A 23,278-nucleotide genomic window follows, 5' to 3' on the forward strand; every position below is an offset into this window, starting at 1 on the left:
TCACCACTTAAAAACATTAAACACATCTCAATCAAAATCCACTTCCAAATCACTGCCCTCTGCTGCTATATACACTTGCCTTTAGAGGCACTATCATGTGCAACCTGCTTCCAAGCATGTCTGTTCACAAGGGACAATACCAAGACAATTTAAGATTATCTGAAGATGGAAAATTGATAAGATATTAAACACTCTGTTCCAAAGAAAGCATTCTTTTGATCTTCCTGAATTCTCAGACACGTTGGCTTCTTAGCAGTTATCTGTCATACAAAGAAATGAATTTACTGTCTAAATGTAACAATTATTGTATACCTGGCAACACTGGCGATAGCCCACAGGCATGATGTGAAATGGCCTATTTTAGGTCACTGCTGCTTGGCAGGACAAGTCTGCAGAGTAGACATGCCCCAAAAGTATTATACTGCTCTTGATCATACTGAGAAAGAGCAAAAAGGGAATTGGATCAAATACAAATTTAAATAATGGGGATTTTCAGCCATCAGCTTATAGCAGGTCAAAATAACATCCAGATAGGGTTTAAAGACGCAATTTGTCCAACAGCTGCTGAGAAGTTTAAGAGGGTATACAAGAGGGGACACACCAGGATGTCTGAGAGGGCTTTTTAAGCCAAAGGATCCTTCAGAAAAATACAAGTGTAGTCCTAAAGTGAAGCCAACTGGAGAACAAACCATGAGACAACTTCTAAAATGAAGGGTTAGAGCAGTGGTGCTTGACCTATTTTTAGACTTGAGACACCCATCAGAAAATACCAACTTTTAACTTTCATTCATTTTTTGACTGAGGAAAATAGCATAATTCTTCTGTTGCAAAGAACCAAGAAACACCACAGCAGGTCAATGTTTGTGACACAGTGGGTTCCTGTGAAATCTCTGGGTTTATCCCAGATGTTTGCATGCCTAACAACTGTGCTAATATTGTGCAGGACCCATAAAAAGATCTTGCAGTCCCCTGGTTAAAAAAAAACATTGGGTTGGAGGAAATTTTGAACTGAAACAACAAAACAGCTGCTGTATAGACACCAAAACAGGAAGCCTCTAAATGGGAGACTAGCATACCATAAATTTAATGAGATCAAGACAAATTATATTGTATCAGTCTGCAGCAGAGAGAAAGCTGTGGAGCTGTATCAATGGGTAGACTCAAGAATGAACAAACAAACAAACAAACAAAAAACCCCACAAGGACTCAGTGATACCCACTGGATCTGAAGGACTTTTAAACATGAAGCCATGGAGCTCCAGCAAATGCTATACTGATCTTTAGAAAATGCACTGAGGTGACTGCTAGGAGTTACAGACATGAGTTCTCTGGTACCAAGATAACTGGTTAAAAAAATTAATAATACACGACACATTGGTTCAAATAACAGACCATAAAGGAAGACCTAGTCTCATCTAATGGAGTTCTTCAAGCACCTTGACCAAATAATAGGTAAATGAAAGCCATTTGCTCTAATTTTTCTAGATTTCCAAGAAGATCCTGATGGGCATCCCTCACGATCAGCTACAAAAGGAACAGTGAATGATCAAACGAGCAAGAATAATTGATGGCACAAGACATAGGCTTCAAGAAGAATATTCAATAATTGTCTATTGCAGGGCTTTATACTTTTCCCTGAAAAACTTAGTTCTAACCATAACCATCAACAGCACCTTGGACTGCCTGGCACAGGGAAGTACAAATACTAACCTGGCAGGAGACACTGGACATTTGCCTGATGGAAAGTATAAGTCCTTCCCAAGCAGCTTTCTAGTCTTATTTTGCAAACTTGAGATGCCCAAGAAAAGATTTGGTGTTTATTGGTATTTCTAGAAACAGACTCTCTGAAAAGCTCTGGTGGGTCTGGACATCCCCTACTGTCCAAAGCCTTCCACTCTAGTAAAAGGCTATTCCAAAATAGTGGCTTAAGAACAACAGGTGCACTGAAAAGGCTCTTAATAGACGCACTTGACACAGGACCTGGTGATACCATTTGCTTTATTAGGTAGCTTGCTCCCTAGCTCTTGGACAGAGTACATTATTGGACACATCTCAACAGCACCAGAAGCATTCCCCTTAGCCTATCACCAGCTACATTTTTTTTACAGCAAAGTGTCCCTACTCTTAACTCCATTTGGATAAATAAACCTCTCATATAAGACACAAAATGAAACCCCAACAAAAAAAAAAAAAAGCTACAGTATATACACATAAAAAAGTGTAGCAATAGACAGCAGATCCATAAATAACAGTGTATAAAAACAGGCATATAGAGGCACCTTGCATCAAAGGGAAAAATGCCAGCTATGGGAAAGAACACGCATCACAAGGGTAACCTGGCAAAAGCCACTTGTAACAGGCCTCTAGAAACAACTACTGCCCTCGACACATCTAATTAAATCACGCCACCTCCAACTCGTCCATTCCGGTTGATCCCCTACAGTGCATTGTCTAGTATTTTGTTCATCTCTGTTTGAGAAGCAATGGGCACAGATCGCCCACTTCCCTCACGCGCTGTCTCTTGCTCTGGCTCTACTTACTACTAGTGGCAATGGATGCTGAACTCCCTCCCTCCCCGCTGTTGCCATCTCCCCACTTGTGCAAAGCTTTCCAAGGACTGCACACAGGCTAGCCACAGTTTGAAGTGACACAGGAGGATGGTACATGCAGAGATAGAGAATTTCATACGTGTTAAAATGGGTCCAAGGCCAAGGCATCTTTGTGGCAGTGGCATGTATGAAAATAAGAGCGTTGGTGTAATTCTACACTAGAGGACTGAGAACACATTCACCTCTCCCATAACAAATGGTATCCCTGTCCTGCCTGACCAGCCAAGGAGCTGTCCTATCAAGTAATAGAAAGTATCACCCATTCTAAAGCTGAGTCCCCAGGTAAGTTAATCGCATCAGGCCATGCTCAGGATGAGAATGAAAAGCAGCAGCAGCTCACTGCCTTTAGAGCATCATGGGTATTCATGTATAGAGGCACACCCACACACTGGAGGCCTGAAGGCCACCCTTAAATTGTGGGCTTCTGACATAAAAAAGGAGATCTAAAAGAATGACCTTAGAATGTCTGCCCCCAGAGAGGAACACACACATGCTAAGGCAACCACAGTAGTTTTCATTTAAAAAAATAATAATTACCATTATATGTTTCTCCCATGAGAAGCTCTCCATTAAGAGCAGGAGATAGGTGGCATTTGCTGCAGCCTCCAGAATCTGTTGCTGTCCAAGGAACATGCTGCAGCACTCTTAAGTAAGTGCATGGCTTGCTCTGGGGGTGAGGAATTGCCATCAGGAATGGTTACATCTGATGTCAGGGACAGTGTTTCCCAGAGCAGTAAAGAGCTGTGGTGTCCCAAAGCACCTAGAACACCAAGCACACTAAAACCAAGGCCAGAGGAACCCCCATGTATCAGATGACAACCTTTCTGTTACAGTCCCCAAAGCTTGCTCCTGCTCTGAGAAAAGAGTCTGGTGATACAAAACAGGGTAAGTGTAGAAGTGACAATGTTCTAGGGTGATGTTGTAGCCATGATGGTCCAGGAAAAATGCAAGAGGCAAGGGCTTTGTGGGTGGTATCTTTTATTGGACCAACTTCATAGTTGAGAGGGATACAGGAAAGCTTCCAGGTACCACGTACTACCCTGCCTCAGGTACGTGGTACCCAAGAGCTTGCTTGTAACCCTCCCAACTATACAGTTGATCCAGTAAGAGATAATCACCCATAAAAACTGCTGTCTCTCAATAGATCTAGAAGTATTTTACCAAACTCAGAGTTCTGGCTTCTGTAAGGAGGCATCAGGATGCGTAACAAAGGCCTGCAAACATTTGAGGGGAAGAGGACTGCATCAAGCACCTGTGTAGTTCTAGCTATACATGTACACACAGTGCATGCACACAGATGCAGCAATACATTCCCATGAAGTGTTTGCTTCATCTCAACTCTCATGACACAAATGTCAGGCAAGTTTTTGGACAAAAGCAGTGGGAGGAATGGGGAGAAAGGGTAGCCTGGGTGACTACTGTCCATCCCCAGGGCTCTTTGAATGTCATGATTTGCTATTATTGCATGTGCAAGGTGGATTGCTCCAAGTTGCAGCAGGCACCAAGTTAAATGTGAATTCCTAACCCTCATGAATTCTGGCTACCAGCTAGCCAGCACCCATGGGGACGTGGACATGGGAAAGCAGGATGTCTCCATACACACCCCCAAGACCCAAGCCTTGAGTTTAATGAAATATAAAACCTTATTATACTAAAATAAAAGCTTTAATCTGCACCCAGGCAGTTCTCCCCCTTCCCCCTAAGGTCATGTCTCCACATACTCTATTACCCTTCTTCCTAGGCACAGCCTCTGCATTCACTGCAGCTGATGCCAGACTGACTCTAGAGTCCAGGTACCCCATGCAAAGGAGGCAGGGGGCAGCTCCAGCCTGAAGGAAGAGGGACAGAAGGCAGAGAGGATGAGGAGAGAGGCCTACTGCAACAGCTCCCTACATCTTGTAAAGTCACAGATGTTGCTATAAAACAAACAAAATACACAACCGTATAAAAACCGCAGAGAGCTGTCCCTGGCTGGTGCTGGCCTCACACGCCTCCCCCAGCACTCTTCCAGAAATGCAGCGTTTATAGAAAAAGGCTCTAATAAAAACAGCCTCAGGAAACACCCCTTGAGGAGAGGCAAAGGGCTCTCCTCAAGTTAGCCTGCAGGTAGAGCGTTGTCTTGGATGCTGGTATCACCTTGGAATAAGTTCAGGGCAGATCTCTACATGAACCACCCTCACCAGAGGGTCCCTTCTGCAGATTTCTGGGAGAGGAAGAAGGGAAACAGCCTCTCAGCAGACCCAAGAAGTGCCACTAGGGCTGCAGGCTTCTCCTCAGCAAAGATGAACACCAGCACCCAGCTAGGAGCATCGGGGTGGCCAGGGACAAGGCCCGACTGATTACACAAGCAAGCCACGTGGCAGTGCTGGGTGGCTGACAGTGGCTTATAGAACTAATGCCTGGGCTAAGTTATAAAGTCCTCCCCTGCCCAGCGTGATTCCACTTACAGTCCTAACCTAGAACTGTTTGCTCTACAAAGGGATATAAGGGGTGAGTCCAGAGGGACTGTTCTCAAGGCTGTCCATGTCTCTTACAGCCCCTGTGTGATGGAGCCCTGCCCCCTGGGATTAGGAGGCGGCAATTGCGGTGCCCCCACTCAGTTTGACGATCATCTGCTGGCAGTCATTGCAGGAGCGCTTGTCCCCCACCTTCTCCAATGTGCGGGCTGCCTCGGCCAGCAGGACTGCACGCTGGCCAGGGGAGGAGAGGAAGGACAGCGGAAGGTGGCGGCAGGCCAGGAGGATTGCGGTAGCTCGCTCTCTCTGTCCAGGCAGGATGTCCAGCTCACCTGTGCATAAAAAAAAAAATGCTGCGATGAAGCTTTGAATACCTATAACCCCCTTGAGCCAAAGAAGCCCTCAGCCCTCTGAAATAGAAGGCAGGGAACACACCAGTCCTCACTGCAAAGCTCCTCTGAGCCAGTGAAATAGCTGCCGAGGTTCAAACATTACACAGGAGAAGAGGGACAAGAGCTCACTTAGCAGGACACCGAGAGTGTTTTAAGTTAGGAGGCGGTGTTAGCTTCTTAGGAATGTGCCCAGCATTTCAGAGTGAACAACCTGCTTCTGAACAAAACATTGATCAGGTCTTGAGGGGAAAAAAAAGAAGCCAGTGCTTCCTTTGCAGTTTTAACGCTCTCCAGTGCTAATGCCAAGGATAAGAGAAAACATTTCCTTATCTAGTCCCGAAGGATCTTTGAGATCAGAACAATACCCAAAGTCTCAAATATTAGCCTTCCTTCTGAATTCCCTGACTTCCTCCTTAGAAGAAAGAGTCCAGTGCAGAGCAACAAAAATGATTAGGGACCTAAGAAGCGGGGCTTTGGAGGAAGAGCTGAAAGACCTAGGATATATAGTCTATATCGCTTTGAAGTGTTCCAAGCCTTGCCCTGTAATAATGCCATTCTTGTGACTGGTTTCAGTTGCCAGACCATTTCAGCTAACTGTGGCAGGACCTTCTGCAGGCAGCTAGAGGCCTTGCAGGAACCCACTCCCAAGCCACTGAGTTCTCAACATGAGAAGCCACGCAACACCTGAGGCATTAACTGAAACAACCTGCAGGGTAACAGCTGTGTACAGGTGCAGGTGGTATGCACTGGGAGTCAGGCAAGTGTGAAGAACTGCAGCTGATTAACTGAGAGGTAAATGGGCCACAGTTGAGGAAGGCCTTTTCAAGGTGCCATCAGACATTAGCAGCTTTCTTAAAAAAAATCAGGACAGCTTCACTTGCCACAGGTTAACCATGCACGTATCCACAGCCTCAATAGCTACTGGCTTCAGGACAATCTAAGAGGCCCCAGTGTCAGCAAACTACAATTACCACATCTGCTTCATTCAGCAGTCACTGCTGATGTGCATCATGCTGGGCAGCTTGCACCAGTTCCTCACATTAAGGCTTGTCCAATAAATAGCCTCTTTCTTGCTAAAAATAGCACAGATGGCTGCAACAGCCTCCTCTCCCAACAGAAAGCCTGTTCGCAGGATGAGGGGGCTGCAGACTAGGACTGTGACTCACCATGCTTACTGGTCTGGGGGGTGCGCCGCCGCAGGCTGTGCTCTAGAAGCTGGTGGGTGCGGGTAGGGCTGGCACCAGCCATCAGGCGCACAGTGGCCTCATGCAGAAACACCTGGGAGGAGCAAGAGAAGAAGGCAACACCAGTCAGCCATGGACCAGAGATCACAGTCCTACCAACAGCAAAACAAGGGCATCATATCCATCCCACCCCTTGGCTTCCCCATCCCACAGCCAGGGTCGTCTTCTGCAGTCCCAATGCAAGGCAGGGCAGAGGGCATGGGACAAGGCAAAAAACAAATCTGTTATGCTAGTGGATTAAAAGAAGGTGGGGAAGGGGCTATCTGGAAGTAGGCAGGAGTACACAGCAACTGCAAGAAAGGGCCAAAACCAAGAAGCCCAGCCCCTTCCCAGCCCTAGGCATGCTCCTCAGCTCAGCTACCACTTCAGTAAGAGCCAGACATGAAACCCAAGGACCAGAGGAAGCCCTATCATTAGTGCTATTAAAGCAGTGCTGCCAGTATGTGTATCCAGGACTAGACTGGTTACAGTTCTGGGGACTCACTAAGGAAAAAGGAAGTGGATGCAGAGGGACAACCCTGGGGAAAATAAGCCCCACCCCATTTTCTCTAGCCACTGCCTCAGACTGCCTGGTAAAGCCAGAATATTTCACACAGATCATCAACCCTATCAGAGGGGGAAGAGCTCTCTCACCACCAAGGGAAAAGCTGGCAGTGGCTGGGGACACAAGAGCTCCACATACCATCCCCAGTCCTCTCACCCACATCAGGCCTTAAAACCTCAAGCATTAAAGCTTCCACCAGCACCCTGGGGCATGCGCCCTGAAGTTCTGTGTTGCACAGCGCATGCTAACATTAAGCACTGCTTCCCCCCAGGATCAACAGCAAGGAAGAAGGCAGGACCTTACCTTGCGGTAGGCAGGCCTGAAGCCATGAGCCAGCTTGCGCAAGCTGCCAAGGTCGCGCTGGAACCCTGTCAGCTCTGAGGCCGAGGCATGGTAAGTCTCCCCCAGGGCCTGGCTGGAGTTGACCTGCTTCTGCCACAGGCTGGTGCGTAGAGAGAGCAGCAAGTCACAGGCTAACAACTGGATCATCTGCAAGGAGCCCCCCAAAAAACAGTAGGTAAGGAGTGTAATTTAGTGACAGCCTGTCCACTAGTATGGGCTGTGGCCAGGTGGCGAGACTGCCCTCTAGCTGCAAGATGATGCAGGGCCTCTGCCATGACCTGCTCACCTGAGCAGGACCATTTCACTAACCATGATTTTCTTCAGTGGAGCAGACTGATGGCTCTGGAAGACCAAGCCCACTCCCTAGCCTCAATGCCAGCACAGCAGGGGCAGGCCTTGCTTGCATAGCCTTGCCTAGACTGACCATTCCTAGAGGAGGGAGTTTCCTCCCTCTTAGGGACCTCTGCTGAAGCTGAACACATAGGACCATTTATCTCCCAGGTCTGCAATGCAGACACCTCATGACAGGAAGCAGATAAAGACCCAAACTCACTGTAGATTCATAGATTGTAAGGGGCTGGAAGGGACCTTGATCATCGAGTCCAGCCCCCACATACTAGGTGGGAAAGACAACTGGGGTCAGTCTCCTCTTGAAGATTTCCAGAGTAGGTGATTGCACCACTTCTGGAGGGACTTTATTCCAGTCTGGACACCTTAACTGTGAAGTTTTTCCTAGTGTTAAGCCTGAAATGGTCTTCCAAGAGTTTGTGGACATTACTCCTGGTCTTCCCCAAGGGTACCCTGGTGAAGTTTTTCATCAAGCCCTTGATGTATTCCTCAATATAGCAGTAAGCTGCTACCAAGTCCCCTCTTAGCCTTCTCTTTTTTAGGCTGAAGAGACCCAAGTCCCTCAGCCTTTCCTCGTACAGCTTGCCTTGCAAGTCTCCGATCATATGGGTGGCTCTTCTCTGGACTTTCAAGCTTTTCCACATCCTAGTTGCAATGCGGCGCCCAGAAGTGGACAGTACTCCAGCTGCAGTGTCACCAATGCCGAGGAAAGCAGAAGAATCACTTTTTTGGTTTTGCTTGACATGCACTGATTGATGTATGCCAGAATATTGTTTGCCTTGATGGCTACAGCTGCGCACTGATGGCTCATGTTCATACTATGGTCCATTATTACCCCTAGGTCTCTTTAGTTATGGAGCTACACAGTTTGGCGCCACCAAGCCGGTAAGTATGTTGGGGATTGTCATCCCCAAGTGGAGCACTTCACACTTCTCAATGTTGAACTTCATCTGGTTCCGACCTGCCCAACTCGCCAGCCTGTCTAGATCCACCTGTATCTGCAGCCTATTTTCAAGCGTGACCACGCTCCCCTATAACCTGGTGTCCTCTGCGAACTTGGCCAGTGAGCTCTTCACCCCCAAAATGATCTAGATGGGGATGGTCCTGCTTTGAGAAGGTGGCTGTACTAGATGTGACCTTCTGAGGTCCCTTCCAACCTTCATTTTCTATGATTATCTATGAAGACCCTCAAGCCCTTTTCTGTTCCCCAAGCCATCATCCATCATCTTGCATGCAGAGCCTGTGCTCTTGGCTCACAGATACATGACTTTGCATTTGGCTACATTAGAACAGGTTTTGTGGATGACAATTCTCTCATCAGAGAACTTGGACCCTTCTGTACAAGTCACCTGGTTCCCCTTGTGCCATCTACAGACTTCACCAGGAAACATTTACACTGCTAGATCCTTGATCAAATACTGCCCTGGGGCAGAGCAACAGCAAGGTCCCTGGCACCCCATTCCCATTAGCCACAATGTTTTGAGATTTGTCAGCAAGTGACTTGTAATCTGTCTGATGTGCCCTCTGTCTGCTTTGCATAGGGCCAGGGTTTTTCACCACAGTGTCATGTGGTATGAAGTCAAGGGCTGTAGATAAAGCCAAAGATCCAAACTACCTTCAGATGAGGCCAAGCACCCAACGGCAAGAATGTATTTTACCAGCCTGCTAGAGCAGGGATGCTTAAACCCTGGCCCACAGGCCAGATCTGGTACTTTCATCTGGCCCATATGGCTTTCTGTGCTGGATCGGGCCCAGTGCTCCCTTGCCCACGTGGGGCCTGGGGATGGCACACAAGACTAGGCAGAGGCACTGTGGGACCGTAATCCTGGCACTCAGGACCAGCCCAGGGTGGTGTGGGGCCCTAGAGCCCAATCCCAGCATGTGGGACTGGGTGGAGGCAGCAGCCCACCCTCCCCTCCCCCACCCAGAGCCTGATCCCAATAAGTGGTGGCAGCACTGGGTGCCAGGGTCAGATTCTGGTGCACGGGGTTCAATTTGGCCCAGAGAACATTCCCAGACCTTTCACCTGGCCCACGGGGCCAAAAGGGTGAGCACCACTGTGCTAGAACCATCCGATCCCAGATAGTTAATGGTGAGCTGCAAGTGACAGCTGAGTTAAGCAGCATCAGCTCACCCAGCACCCTTAAAGCTATGGGCTGCATGACACCTGTGCCTGAAGCAAGCCAGCACCTGGAGCACCCTTTGGTGGCATGGGCAGGTCCCAAATTATCACTCCAACAAGCTACAGAAGAAACATAACTACAACTAACACTTGGTTTTATCAGCCACCTAAATGAAAAATATTCTCCAGAGACATCTCTGAAGCCCTCTGCTGACAAGCAAGTTCCTGTGTGCAGAAAAAGCAGCCACCCAACCCAGCCAAACCAGGCTGTCCTCCCAAGATGACACTATCTATAGACCACATATCTGAGTTACATGCCAAGCTGGCACAGAGAATAGAATCTGCAGCACCTGAGCCATCTTTGAAGGCCTCACCAGCCCTAGCTCACTGAGCTTGAGATCTACCAGCCAAAGTGAACATGGCTTACATCCAAAGAGAGCTCTACCACCTGCAGGAAGATGCCTTGTCATAGCCTCATCTGCTGCACAAGTCCCCTGTGCTCCATACGAGTCTGCTTCCAAACATGGCATGGATGGGGAGGTGCGGAAGGAAAAAGGGCGTTAATTCTAGGCAATCAAGAGATCCTACCTGCACTGCAGACGTGAAGAGTGCCTCTATACTGCACTGCAGAAACATTGCACAGATACTACCAGAACATGCAATGCAACTACAATGCACTACAGCGGTCACCCAGGAGTAACAGAGGGATCCAGGGCTCAGTGTCCTACATGCCCTGCAGGAAAGCCCCAATTCTATGCTGCCCTGAAAAGTGAAGACACAAAGAGATCCACATATGCAGAGGTTTAGCAGTCTCACTTCTGTCACAGAGGGAAGTCTGTGAAGTTCAGACCACCGCAAGTGCCTGGCTCAGAGAGACCAGAGTTGTTGATGCAAAGCCCCTTCTTTACAGTTATCAATGGCCTCATCCAGAACGGGACAGAGATGAGGCTTCTATGGGAGCAACTGAATGAGGAGATGGGGCCAAGAGAAACAGGTGGCAGAACAGGAGAACGGGCACAGGCAAGCGCACCCAGCTGAGACCAGGCTTGGGAGAACGGGCATGTGAGCACAGCACATGTCATCAGGCAGAAGTGAGGGAAGCTAAGGAAGTTCAGTCCTCTTCCAGACACAAACTTGGGAGAACTGAATGTGGAGAAGGGAGTCCTTCTCCAGCCAGGAGACCACCCAAATAAGGAAATGACAGAAGACCACAAGCCCTAGTAAAAACTACCAGGTATCTTCATGTAGGAAGCAGGAAGGAAACATAACCAAATAGTCATCATCACCCAGCATCTTGGCCCTTACATTGTTGAGGCCAGCGCTGGAGACACTGCTGCTCATGTTAAGGCTGTTCCACAAGTGGCTGCTGGCCCTCTCGCTATGAGCGAATGAGCTCTGCTGCCCATCCGCCTTCCCAGACAGGGAGGCCTGCATGGCTTTGCACAGATAGAAGACAGCTTTCACCAGGGCATTCCTGAAAGAGAAATAGGACAAGGCTTTCAAACTGAATGGCTGCCATGCTGTGAGAAGGGTCAGCCTCAGCGCTTGCTCTACAGGGTCTCATGACTTTGACATGACTAGCCTTGCACCTTCAGGGAGTCCCACTGAACAGGCTTCTAATCCCATGGGAAATGTACTGTCTCAGCCTTTCCTCCCTCTCCCTTTGTCCAGATCCCCAGGAGACCATGACCTGACAGAAGCAGACTGTCAACCTCAAGAAGCCAGGCACATACATGAAAAGTATGCTGCACTGGCAAAGCTAAGGGCATGGCAGCACTCTCCATGACAATGCTTGCGTCTGTACAGACGCTAGTAGCTCCCTAAACACTGAGCTTCCATCTACAAAAGCCTATGCCAACAAAATTAGATGGGGTTTTCAACACACTGAATCATACTAGAAGCAGCTGCATTACTCATAGGGCACATTCATATCTACTAAACAAAAGGAAAGTATCAACCCCCAAAGGACTCAAGGAAAGGACCAAGCTTGGCCTCTCAAACTTCTCCCTAGCCCATGTTTGGGTATGACATTCCCTCCAGATCCTAACACACTGGCCAAGCCACTGCACACAAGCCCTGGCGCACATATCTGTTCTAGACCAGTAGATACCCGCTCTAAGGAACACCTGCTTCTGCCCAAGGTTTTTAGGGGCATGAGGTATTTGTTTGGGGGTATTGTTTTGGAGGAGGGGTTCTAAATAAGCTAATTTCCTGAAAGGTCTGGTGGTTCAGAGAAGGAGCGAGGCCCACGCACTCCGATGTCTCCAGGGCTTTGGGCATGCGCTCCACCTCCGTGAAGTGTGACCGCACAGCTGCATCATCCCCTCTGTGCCAACTGATCGCCATGGCAATTGCTGCTGACCACCATCTGCACACCACGTCAGGGCCTAGGAAAACAGAACACCAGATTGGAACTGGGGAAGAACACAACAGGCTACACCAAGTAGATGAAAGGCTGTGGCCTGAGCTCTTAGTGTCTACTGCCAGGACTAATCCTGAAGGACTTGTTGGGGTGAGTATATGAATAAAAGATTACTTCACCCAGCACTTAAATGCAGGTGTCCTCAGAGTAAACTGCTGGGACACCCAGACAGCAACACTAGCACAAGTAGCAAAAGCCACTGTATCAAACTGAAACTGCAAGGGAAATTAAAGGTCTTTGTAATTTAGCTACAACTAATCCCCATCTGCTTAAAAAAAGTCAAGATCTTCAGAGGGCAGAAGGTAGGATCTCAGCATTATCATCTCAACCCAAGAACAAGCAGCTCCCACAGCACACACCATGCTCACTCATTAGCTCCCAGAGTCTCAGAACAAATTTTACTAAATCACCACCATCACTTCCTCGGTTACCTAATGTTCCCTGGATGGACTCCCATCCAAGCCCAGGCAAACCCCGAGGGTGTGGCATCTGCTCTCCTGACCCATTTCCAACTCAACTAATTATATTCCTAAACACTTCTGTTTCTGGAAGGCACAAAGTCTTCTCAAGCAGGTTGTCTTCCATATGCCAACACCCTCTTCCAAAACAGCCAGTGCCTCCTGCGGACATTTCTGCTTATATGCTGTGCCTCTCTGCCTCATCCTGCAGCCGCTGGGTGCAACAGCAGTCTTCCTACATATGTCCATAAAGTACCCAATACATTCTGGACACTACTGAAAGATAAACAGTCACTGCAGCCTGACCCATCTACCTAAATTACCACTCATGAGTTTCGTCACTTCCTGTCCTGAAATGCCACCAAATCCTGTTATGAGCCGTTAGACTGGTGCATCTAATCTTAGAAGGTACCACCTGGCAATACAGCTGGAAGAGAACACCTCCCTTGTCTGCAAACCCCTAAGATGAAAGGTGCTATAGGAATGTGGGACCCTCCCTATAAGAGTTACTTCCCAGTGCTCAACAAGGTTCAGGTCCATAAGACTTACCCAAGGTTGACTTCAGCACAGAACTGCTGGCAAAAGGAGGGGTCCCACTCCCCATAGAGTCCACAAAAGAATTGAGTAATTTCAAGTATTCCATAGCACTGGTGAACTCACTGAAAGTGAAACAAGACAATCTCCATTAGGTTAAAAATGAAGGGGCAGCTCTGGATGAGCAGCCCAAGCTATTACTTTATAGTGGAGCAACCACCCCTTGGCCTGGAAAAGCATAGGCTGGCTCAGAAGTAGCCACATGCAGGACTTGCTTGGAACAGGAAGGTCCTAAAAGCTCTTACACTTACATGGATCCTGGTGCTCAGCCTATGGAAGTGTTACCTGCTTCCCTTTCCTTTTTTGCATCCTTGTAACAAAGTATTTAGCAGAATTCAGAGATTCGCTGAAATCTGACAGGACTACGCCATGAGTGCTTCTACTGTGGCCTCAAACTTGCGAGCTCTGGACTATCAACTATGCACCTTAGCACCCATGCCATCATAGCAGAGCAGCGGCCATGACTCTACCAGAGCTACCCAAAGGTCAGAAAACAGGGGGAAGGGGGAGGAAATAATACATCAGAGCTACAAAGAAGCCTAAAAAAGCCAAACAACACTACAGGAAGGACTAGTTTGAGCCAACAGAGAAGAGGATTAATACATGGAATGAGCACTGTCAGAGGGAAAGGGAATGTTCATTAACTTTTTAATTAGCACTCTTTATTTTACAAATGCTACCTGAGAAGACTAGCAGCAGTCTCTGAATCTTACACCTGCTGACAGAAGATGCAAGAATTCTCACAGGTCAATTTTAAGCTTCTTTCCATGTGTGGCTTACAGAACAAAGTCACAAAGCCTGTCCAAGACGGCCTTGGCCAGAGAAACCAGTAAATGTTATTTATGTAATTTTTGTGCCTGCTACAAAGAATATGGAGACCTAGTATTGAAAAGATCCTCTGCCGATTATAGACCAGGGACACTTTTCTACAGATAGCTAGACAATCGGTGCAACATATACAATATCTTGTAACTTTTTCCCCTTATCAGCATAGAAGTATCTCATATTTCAATATGCTGTATCAAACTGCTGGTCACCTACTTAAAACTACTATGTGAGTAGCTAAACATCTAAATGAAAACTAGTTTAAAAAAAAAAAAAATGATTTTTTAAATGGTCTGGGGGAAGGAGTATCTTCCTACCTCCTTTCCAGGAGGTCTCTGCAAAAATTAACATGGATTTATATGAGATTCTTCTGATAGGTCTAGAACAGGCATATCCACAGTTCAATCCCAAAACAAGCTGTAGCTCAGAGCACCAGAAAGGCAATTATCTGGTTTTATTTCATTTTGCTCAGATAGAGGGAGAAGCCTCTACAGACCAAGGTCTTAAACTTGAACCAAATGCTGCTCTTCTGTTTCTGCATCTATACCTTGGCTTGATATTAACTTAGAACACTTTACTCAGATACAGACAAAGCAAATACAAGAACAACAACAACAGGAAAGTAGGCCTGGAAGGGATCTCAGGTGGTCATGTATTCCAGCCTCCTGCTCAAGGCAGGATCATCTTTGACTCAGGTGATGAGTCAAGACTTGATTTCAGTCAAGTGTCTGTCTAACAAGCTCTTAATATCCAAGGAAGGAGATTCCACATCCTCTCTGGGTAGCCTGTTTTGATGCTTAATCAGTCTTCCTAACTGCCAACCAAGATTTCATCTATTGCTGTTCGAGACCATTGCAGTCAAAATTTCCTCTTCAAATTCAAACAGATGAACTTTTGACCTGAAGGCCCCCCACCCGCGAGATCAGTCCTTGCTGACAACAGGAGCACCAGTCCCTGGGAGTTTCATTATTATGGCAAGCTTGATTTAAAAGATGTAAACTAAGTACGTCCCTCATGGCACTTGGGGCAAGTGACTGACAGTCATTAATGCCCCCAGGCTCCTGCCCCCATCGGCGACAACAGTAACCATAGCACTGAATCTTACCAGGGCTCCTCCTCCTCTTGCCCCGCAGTTCCTTTCCCAGCCTGAGGTTTCACAAGGGCATCCACAGCTCTCTCCAGCAGGTTCTCACAGAATGCCTGGTGGACTTGTGCAATAGGGTCAGCTGGAGAAAAGAAAACAAAAGCCTTGCTCTTCTCGCAAGCCCAGCCATGCTGTGATAGGAATCTACCCAGGGAGTGGAAGCAGTTTCACAACAGGGGAAATACACAAGCCACCCGAACAGAGCTTCTTCACAAACTGTGCAGGGACCTAATTCCAAGTGCCTCTCCACACCAACTGGTTTGTTCACTATTAGTGAGCTCTTTGCTGCCTCAGCCCAATCGATCCCCACTGTTAATGCCACTGACCATGTAACAGAATAGATGTAACACTATTTAATAGAAAGGAACCATGGTCTTCCTTCTGAGTTTCATATCCTCAGCTCTTGAAGGTACGTGTCCCTCTGACAGGATAGAAAGATGGAGTTGGGATGGCACAACGAAGCCAGGCACAGTGCTAGCAAGCAAAAGAAACTTCTCCCCAGCCCAAGTCTCTCTCAGCTGTCACGAATAGAGGCAGGTTTCTACAGGAGGAACCTCATTATTATATGTCCAGGAATTAGACACATCTGGGACCGTAAGCTGATCCTGGTATTAAAGGAGAGATATTCCCTTCTCCAGAGGTGCTAGGTCATGCACCTAGAGACGGGATGTCTCTTACCAGGGTTCCGCTGGGCACAGTACAGACTCTCCTTTGCAGCTGACTTCACGGTCCAACTCCGCTCCACAAAAAACTTCTGTCCTAGCGGATGACACAGCCAGCGCAGGGAGTCGGGAATGGCACTCCGCTCCGAGATGCAAAGGCTCTGGGCTTGACTTAAGAAATAACTCTACAGAAAACAGAGAGGCCAAAGGTGAGAACAATGCCAAGGAAACAAGGGGAATACAAGCATCATGCCAAGTCCCACATAGTGACAGCCCATGAAGGAGAAAGGCTTTTTACAAGCCCACTCATTGGACTAATTGGAATGGAGCTCCAATTAGTTCAACAACCACTAAATGTGTCCCCCCAGCTGAACCACAACTGCTAGATCTGGAGGTCTTCCCTGATCCAAGTGCTGCTGGGAAGTGCTGTGGGGAAGAAAAGGAGATGCACTCACTGCCAGGAAGCCCAGTTTGCCACCACAGCGAGTCTTCAGGCCAACGGCAGCAGTGAGGTGGATCTCTGCCATGGTACTAGCCGGGATCTTCTCTTCTGCACACTCTGCAAGATTCACAGCACACAGGGCCATGTGCAGACCTGAGTAAGCCGAGCTGGATGTAAGTTTACCTGTATCAGGAGTGAAATAGGAAGAATTCACCTTCTGCACAAACATACGCAACACAAATGTGACAACTACAATTAAAAATGCCTGTTACAATATGAACTCTCAACAGACTGGATCACACCTAGCAGGCATCTGCTCCCCTGTCTCTCCCTCCCAGCTCTACAGAAGCCAGAAGAGCCATGGAAAAAACAAGACAGCTGTTATGCTGCATATTCATCACCAGAATAACCACCCTTCTTCAGAGTCTGGAAATGCACAGGTATTTGTGTAGTGGGATAAAGAAGGGAACACAGTCTAAGACATGGATCAGCAATGTTTTTGGGCAGCACCAAAAACCCGTAACCTCAACTTACAAGATGTTGGCATGCCAGGGGCAGGGTGGTGGGGGAGCCAGGAGGGGCCAGATTCCTTATTGTGGTAGTGCAGTCCTGGCCCCTTCTCTGCCATTCACCTCAAGGCATGAATGCACCTGCCACTGGCAACAAGCCAGGCTGGGGATCCTTGGACCCTGGTGCAGCTGACTGCAGCCTGCCACAGCTGACCTGGGCTCTGGGCAGGCCTGAGCTGCTTTCAGCAGGCAGCAGGAAGGCTGCAAGCAGCTGCACTGGGGTCTGCAGAGCCCTGACCCAGCTCATTGCCAATAGCAGGTGCACGCACACCTTAGGGTGAACAGTGGGGAAAAGGGCTGAAACAGGTCCTTCATGGCTCCCCTGTCATCTGCCCCAAGGTGCACATGCTAAGTAAAATGGCACACATGCCAGAGCATGGCACATGAAGACAGAGGTTACTGACCCCTGGTCTTGGAGGGGGCATAAATCAAAACTACTTCAATTAGACTGGGAAGATGGAAGTTTAAGCTGAATGTCAGGAAGCATTAGGGACTTGTTAAACTGTGAACAGTTCTACTAAAGGAAGCAGTAAAGCTTCACTCATCACAAGGATGTTTAGGTTCTCCTTCCAATGATTAGCTACAATACCTGCTTTCACTTCACCCATTTACATGATGTGGTCCTCATCTCAGGATCTACACAAGCAGCAGTGAGAACCAACGAGACTCAGGAATCTTTCCTCAATTCATTGCTCCTTGGGATAAACCCAGCAGCTGAGGAGGCATCAAGCTGTCTTCAGGAGACTTGGCAGGACAGTATAGCATAAGGCTACTCTAGCCAAGTTCTCTCCACAACCATGCAAGCAAAACCATCAAGCAAGTTATTTTTCAATGACATCTTAGATCCTGTAGCAACTGAGGACAATGGCTTTGTAAAGCTCCCTACGCCTCAGAAAGCACCAATTTGTCAAGCCCAATACATATGGATCACTTACTATGAAGTCTTACAGGGTGGAATGCAGCAGCTGTTTAACAGAAGGCTGGTAATACAATAGTTCAGCTGAAGAAGAGTAATACCTTTTACACCGAAAGAACATGACCATTAGGCGAGAGCAACCCATCTGAAATATGTCCAGGACACCAGCTAATAGCTTACTCTTGCAAGATGCACCTTGAGTTCTGAAGACCATCCACGCCAACAGTGGAAAAGGAAGATCTGGTTATGCTGTGGTACAAATGGGTCAGGGGATAACCAGACCTCTACTCCATGATCTAGACAGGGCCTTTAACCAGGTTCACTAGCATCACCTATAACTTCAAGCTGTGCCTTGGCTTCCAAGCTCCACAGCAATCACAACCGTCCAGAGGCACAGCTACCTTTGCCACAGGAGTTGTTGCTCTCACAGGGCCTTCTCTCTGCATCACCCTGCTTCTGTTATCAGCTTGCAAAATTAAGTGTGGACATGACCTGCTCCCCAGGGCTAGTAACAGATTTGAGTGGGGAAAAGGATAAGATACCCTCCCTACATCAGTGAGGAATGCAATTTTGAGCTTCCTCATTCTGCAGTATTAGGAGATAGTCATTCTGCAACTTCCAGCCTTACCAGTGATGTGGAGCTGATGGAGCTTGTGATAAGCTAGAGCGGCATCCCGAGCACTGGTCTTGGCCTCATCCTCAAAGCCTGCTGTGGTCTCCCTTGCCCGCCGTTGCCGAGAAGTCCTCTTCAGCAACCATCGCACCAGTCCCAGCTTCTGGAGACTGTAGCGGATCACGTTCCAGGACAGGCCACAGGCCAAGTCCAAGCAGGAAGTCGGCAATGCACGGCCCAGCACTGACAGGCAGATCTGCAGGTTTGAAGCTGCAGCAGCAAAATCCCCCTGCAAGCCCCAGGGACAAAGGTAAAAGGAAAACTGTTGAGGCTAGTGAGTGTTGCTGTACTAACAGCCCTGGACTGCAATCCCCTGACCTTGTTGTACCTTTGGGACTCAGTGTATCTTTTTAATTTCAGTGCCAATTTATACCAAATGAGCATCCAGCCTTAACATTTTTAAATGCTAGACATACTGTCTCCCACCTATTGAAATGGTTGCTGCAACTGTGAGACAGGACCTTAGGGAGAGAAAGCAGCTGTGACAAACAGGCTAGAAATGTTGAATTCTCTCTGTTAGAAACAGTACATTACTTCCACCATAAAAAAGTTGTGAAGAGAGGTCTTCCAGGGAGCTGAAAGGCAGGAGAACTTCACTGATCACACAATAAAGTGCCTTTCACATCCAGGTTGCTGCTCCAGCCTGACTCAACGATACGAGGTAATAGAAGATATTATACAAAAAAAATATTCAGTGGCTTCTAGAAAGGGAGGGGGCAGGCTTTAGTCTAGTTCCTGAAGAAAAGCACCTATGCTAAAAAAGCAGCACAACTGCCCCCCTTATTATCAGTCCCAACAGAGGCCAAGTGATACATGGAACAAACACAATACCCTCTTTTTGTTTCTCCTGTAGGTAGTAGGGCAGAGCAGGACAGGGCAAAGGAACAGGAGCCAATGGAGGCTTACGGCACTGCCATCTAGGCTCACACCTGCTTTACTGACTATGAACACTGATGTTCCAGACAGATCAATCTGGTATCAGTTTCTTTATATGATTTTCATTTGTAACAAAGCAAGAAGATGAAACTTTATAAATACTACTTCCCCCGCACTCAATGCCAGGCAAGAAAGCTTTTGGACCCATCCACCTGCATCTCCAGACAAGTCTTAGAGAAAGAAAAGAGTTTACTCTATGCCACAAGGAGTTGCTTTACCCTTGCCAAGTCCAGGTCAGCCTGCTTGCGATGGCGCCAAAAGGTTACAGACGATCGGGAGTGCAGTCGGGTCACTGGTTCCCCATGCACAAGGAGCTTTATAAAGACGCTCAGGACAATCACACCATTCACCAGCCACAAGATCAAAGTAGGCATCATCCAGCCGAACCAGCCCCCTGAATCTGGCAGGAAGAAACACAGGGGAGTCAGCCTGGACACCATGCGTGACGAAGAAGAGCAACAAAAACTCACTGTGTCCTAGACATGCATCCTCCCCCCTCTCCTCCAGTTAACCAGCAATGCATCAAGTCTTGGAAAGATTCAGCCCTAGCTGGGAAGTGCTATTAAGCATTGATTTTTCTCAGCCAAATTCTGATTTAGATTTTTGCAGTGAAAAAAAATCCCACTCTTCCAAGTTAAACTAGAACTGGTGTGAGGGTGCACGTGGCTTCAGCTTCATCAGCAAATGGTGTTCTCCATGATTCACAGATTCACGCTTGAGGACAGAAAAAAAATGGCATTCAAGAATTAAAGGCACAAAGTAACATTAAGGCTACATAATTGCAAGCCAGGAAAAGAGGTTTCTACAGGGTCCCTGCCCTCATCTTCCAAAAAGCATGTAAAATTGCACATTTAACAAGACAGTAAACACCCTCTAGAAACTATACAGGCTGGGCTGCCTGGCTGAGCTACTGTTCCTATAGAAGCCTGGATTTCTGCACTGACTCACAAGTCACCTGTTTTCATAACTAACTAAAAGTGCTTATTTTTCCAGAGATGTAAATGCACTGTTTTTGAAAGTTTACAAAGATTTATGCCTTCTTCAAAACTCCATGGCAAGCTCTAACGATGCAGGACCATGGACAAGTGCCCACCAGATCAAGTGTCTGATTTTACCTCTGTTTCTAGTTAGACTCAAATGCTCTGACATGACTAGTCCTTTCTCCCACATTCTTTACTGCAGTGTTGGAGCCCCCTTCACAATGCACTAAGGGAAAAGAGGCTCAATGCACAGTCAAGATCAGTTAAGTGGTTACCTGACTCGATGGTCAGCACACTCCTTCCAGAGCCATGATACACAGGGCTGTCAGACTCAGCTGTCCTTCGACCCTCCAAGAGGGACGTCAGTGGGTTGAAAGAGAGGCAGAGGAATGTGAGGGCACAAAGAAGTATACGGGAGCGATCCACCATGCCAAGGGCCACAGGGGGAGAGTCAGGTTCGTCTTTAACCTTTACAAAGGGGAGAAGGCAACAAGCAACACTTCAAATATCTCTCTTGCTTATTTTACAGTTTATGTGCAAGAGGGGGAAGAGTGGGCTTTAAAACACTTGATTAAATCCACCAAGGACTCTAGGTCAGCCTTTCCTGGCTGAGTAAGAAGGACCTAGATTAGCAAAGTGGCCTTTAACTTCACTATGTTGCTCTCAGTTTGCTTCACTTGGATTCCCCATTTTAGGCCATCACTTGGCTTCCCCCAAAACCCTAACCCTTATCACATCCTCAGAAGGCCCATTTCTGCTGTGAGATCAAATAAAGGGCTTTGGTAGGCAACAGCTGGGATGTGCTTAGTGCTAGAGGTATTACTCATGGGCTTGGTACAAATTAACCCACCCCAACCCAGGCAGAGGGAAGATTTTTGATCCTTTTGTGAACACCTGCTTCCTTCCTATACATTTCCCTTCCCTGCCTTACACAACATCAAATCACCACAGCTCTGATCCTCAGAGCTCCATTAGTGCTGCTCCTGAATAACCAGCAGCAGTCACCCTGGCCATTACATACCCCTAAAGTAAATCACCTCTCCCTTCTCTGTTTAAGGCTGCAAACTACAATACCTTTGCATCATCCAGGAGTGGGCTTCCTGGCTCTGAATCAATGGAATAGGGGGAGAAGCCAGCCTGGGACCCCGAGTCAGATGCTGGGGGAGACATCAAGAGAACGTTCTGGTTGAAGTCATCCATCTTCAGGTCCACATCGTTGTCCACCAGACTGCTCAAGTCAATGCCCTTCAACAGCTCTGCAAAGATCAGAGATTCCATTTGCTACACATATCTTTTATTTTTCCCCCCTGTCAGGCCTGCTCTGCTTACCCCCTTACCTCCCCTCAGTTCATGGTCCATCACTGATGCAATTTAAACATGCCCATCCACACTAACAGTGAAACTGAAAGAGGCAACACACTCCTTCTGTCTACCCAAGTCCCACTTCTACCTGGCTCAAACAACTTACTGTTCTTTTGGTTAGCCAGCTTCAGAACCATATTCTCCTGTCTCAGCTTGTGGTTGACTTGCTGTAGGTATTTGATGTAATCAATGGCCTTCCTCAGTACTCCAGATTTGTGCATCTGCAAGGAATTAACATGCATTGTAAAAAGCAATCACTTGGCTCAAATGAGGACTCAGTATGGGTCAGGGTTTGTGTGGAAGACAAATGCTGGCCAAAAATAAGGAATGCAAGCAAAGCAAACTGAGAGGGAATACAGCGAAGTTAAGGGTACTTTGCTAATCCTAGGTCCTTTACACTCAGCCAGGAAACACTGCCCTAGAGTCCATGGTGGACTGAATCGTTTTAAAGCCCACTCTTCCCCCTCTTGCACAAACATATCTTGCTTCTTTTATAGTATATTTGAATTGTTGCTTGTTGCCTTGTCCCCTTTGTAAAGGCTAAAGATGAACCTGATTCTCCCCCTTTTGGCCACTGGCACAGTGGATAACTCCTGTATACTCCTTTACACTTAACAAGCTGCCCATCTGCCTGTAGCACCTCCTATCTTCCCTCCCACAGAGGATATACAGGATGTGGAAAGGGCTCTCCAGGAACAGCAACACAGCTGCTGAACGTGCAAGCTCTATCATTAGCAGAAATAGTGCCCCAAAAGATTAACAACAACTTTGTAAGTAGGAGCCAAGTCGCTTTATACAGAAACAGAACTATAAAAACATATTTAATATTAAAAAAAACAAGTAGAAACAAATTAAGATCTATTAGAATAGAGTACTTGGAAAGTCAGCTCTCTTCAGCAAAGGACAAAGCTCCTACGGGTTTTCATAGGACCATTTTTCTCTCTGCCACTGGCTCACCCTGTGATCCAGCATAACTCCTATGACCCTCCCTACCTCAGACCCTGAATCCATCCTCATCTTGAAAATGAAAATCTCTCCCCCTTAGGAACAAGGCTGGGTTCTGCAGCACACCAAAGTCCAAAGCACCAAGGAACCCCAATTTCCTGTTTTCCGAATGACTAGGTGATGACCTCACTACCACTGAAAGGAACGGCAAGTTTTTGCCTGATCCACAAGAGCAAGGTTGGCAAACAGCACAATCCTGAACTCAGGTTGTAGGTAACAATAAACCCTTTCAG

The 23,278-nt window shown here is 47.4% G+C and overlaps 1 protein-coding gene across 2 annotated transcripts in view; it reads right to left on the reverse strand.

Moving 5' to 3' along the window:
• Positions 1-1,981: 1,981 nt before the first annotated feature.
• The window catches only part of SREBF2 (sterol regulatory element binding transcription factor 2), a 34,222-nt gene continuing 12,925 nt past the window's right edge, over positions 1,982-23,278 (reverse strand). For both annotated transcript variants that reach the window (XM_006258970.4, XM_006258971.4), the window contains exons 6-19: positions 22,147-22,261; positions 21,753-21,934; positions 20,954-21,146; positions 19,917-20,098; positions 18,718-18,991; positions 16,618-16,787; positions 16,179-16,347; positions 15,462-15,582; positions 13,487-13,596; positions 12,312-12,444; positions 11,363-11,531; positions 7,549-7,734; positions 6,624-6,735; positions 1,982-5,397 (exon numbers count right to left, since the gene is read on the reverse strand). In XM_006258970.4, coding sequence (XP_006259032.1) covers positions 5,177-5,397; positions 6,624-6,735; positions 7,549-7,734; positions 11,363-11,531; positions 12,312-12,444; positions 13,487-13,596; positions 15,462-15,582; positions 16,179-16,347; positions 16,618-16,787; positions 18,718-18,991; positions 19,917-20,098; positions 20,954-21,146; positions 21,753-21,934; positions 22,147-22,261 — 2,337 coding nt within the window. In that variant the 3' untranslated portion in view covers positions 1,982-5,176. The remainder of the gene's footprint in view (positions 5,398-6,623; positions 6,736-7,548; positions 7,735-11,362; positions 11,532-12,311; positions 12,445-13,486; positions 13,597-15,461; positions 15,583-16,178; positions 16,348-16,617; positions 16,788-18,717; positions 18,992-19,916; positions 20,099-20,953; positions 21,147-21,752; positions 21,935-22,146; positions 22,262-23,278) is intronic.

The sequence above is a fragment of the Alligator mississippiensis genome, chromosome 4 (assembly GCF_030867095.1).
Source record: "Alligator mississippiensis isolate rAllMis1 chromosome 4, rAllMis1, whole genome shotgun sequence".
NCBI lineage: Eukaryota > Metazoa > Chordata > Crocodylia > Alligatoridae > Alligator > Alligator mississippiensis.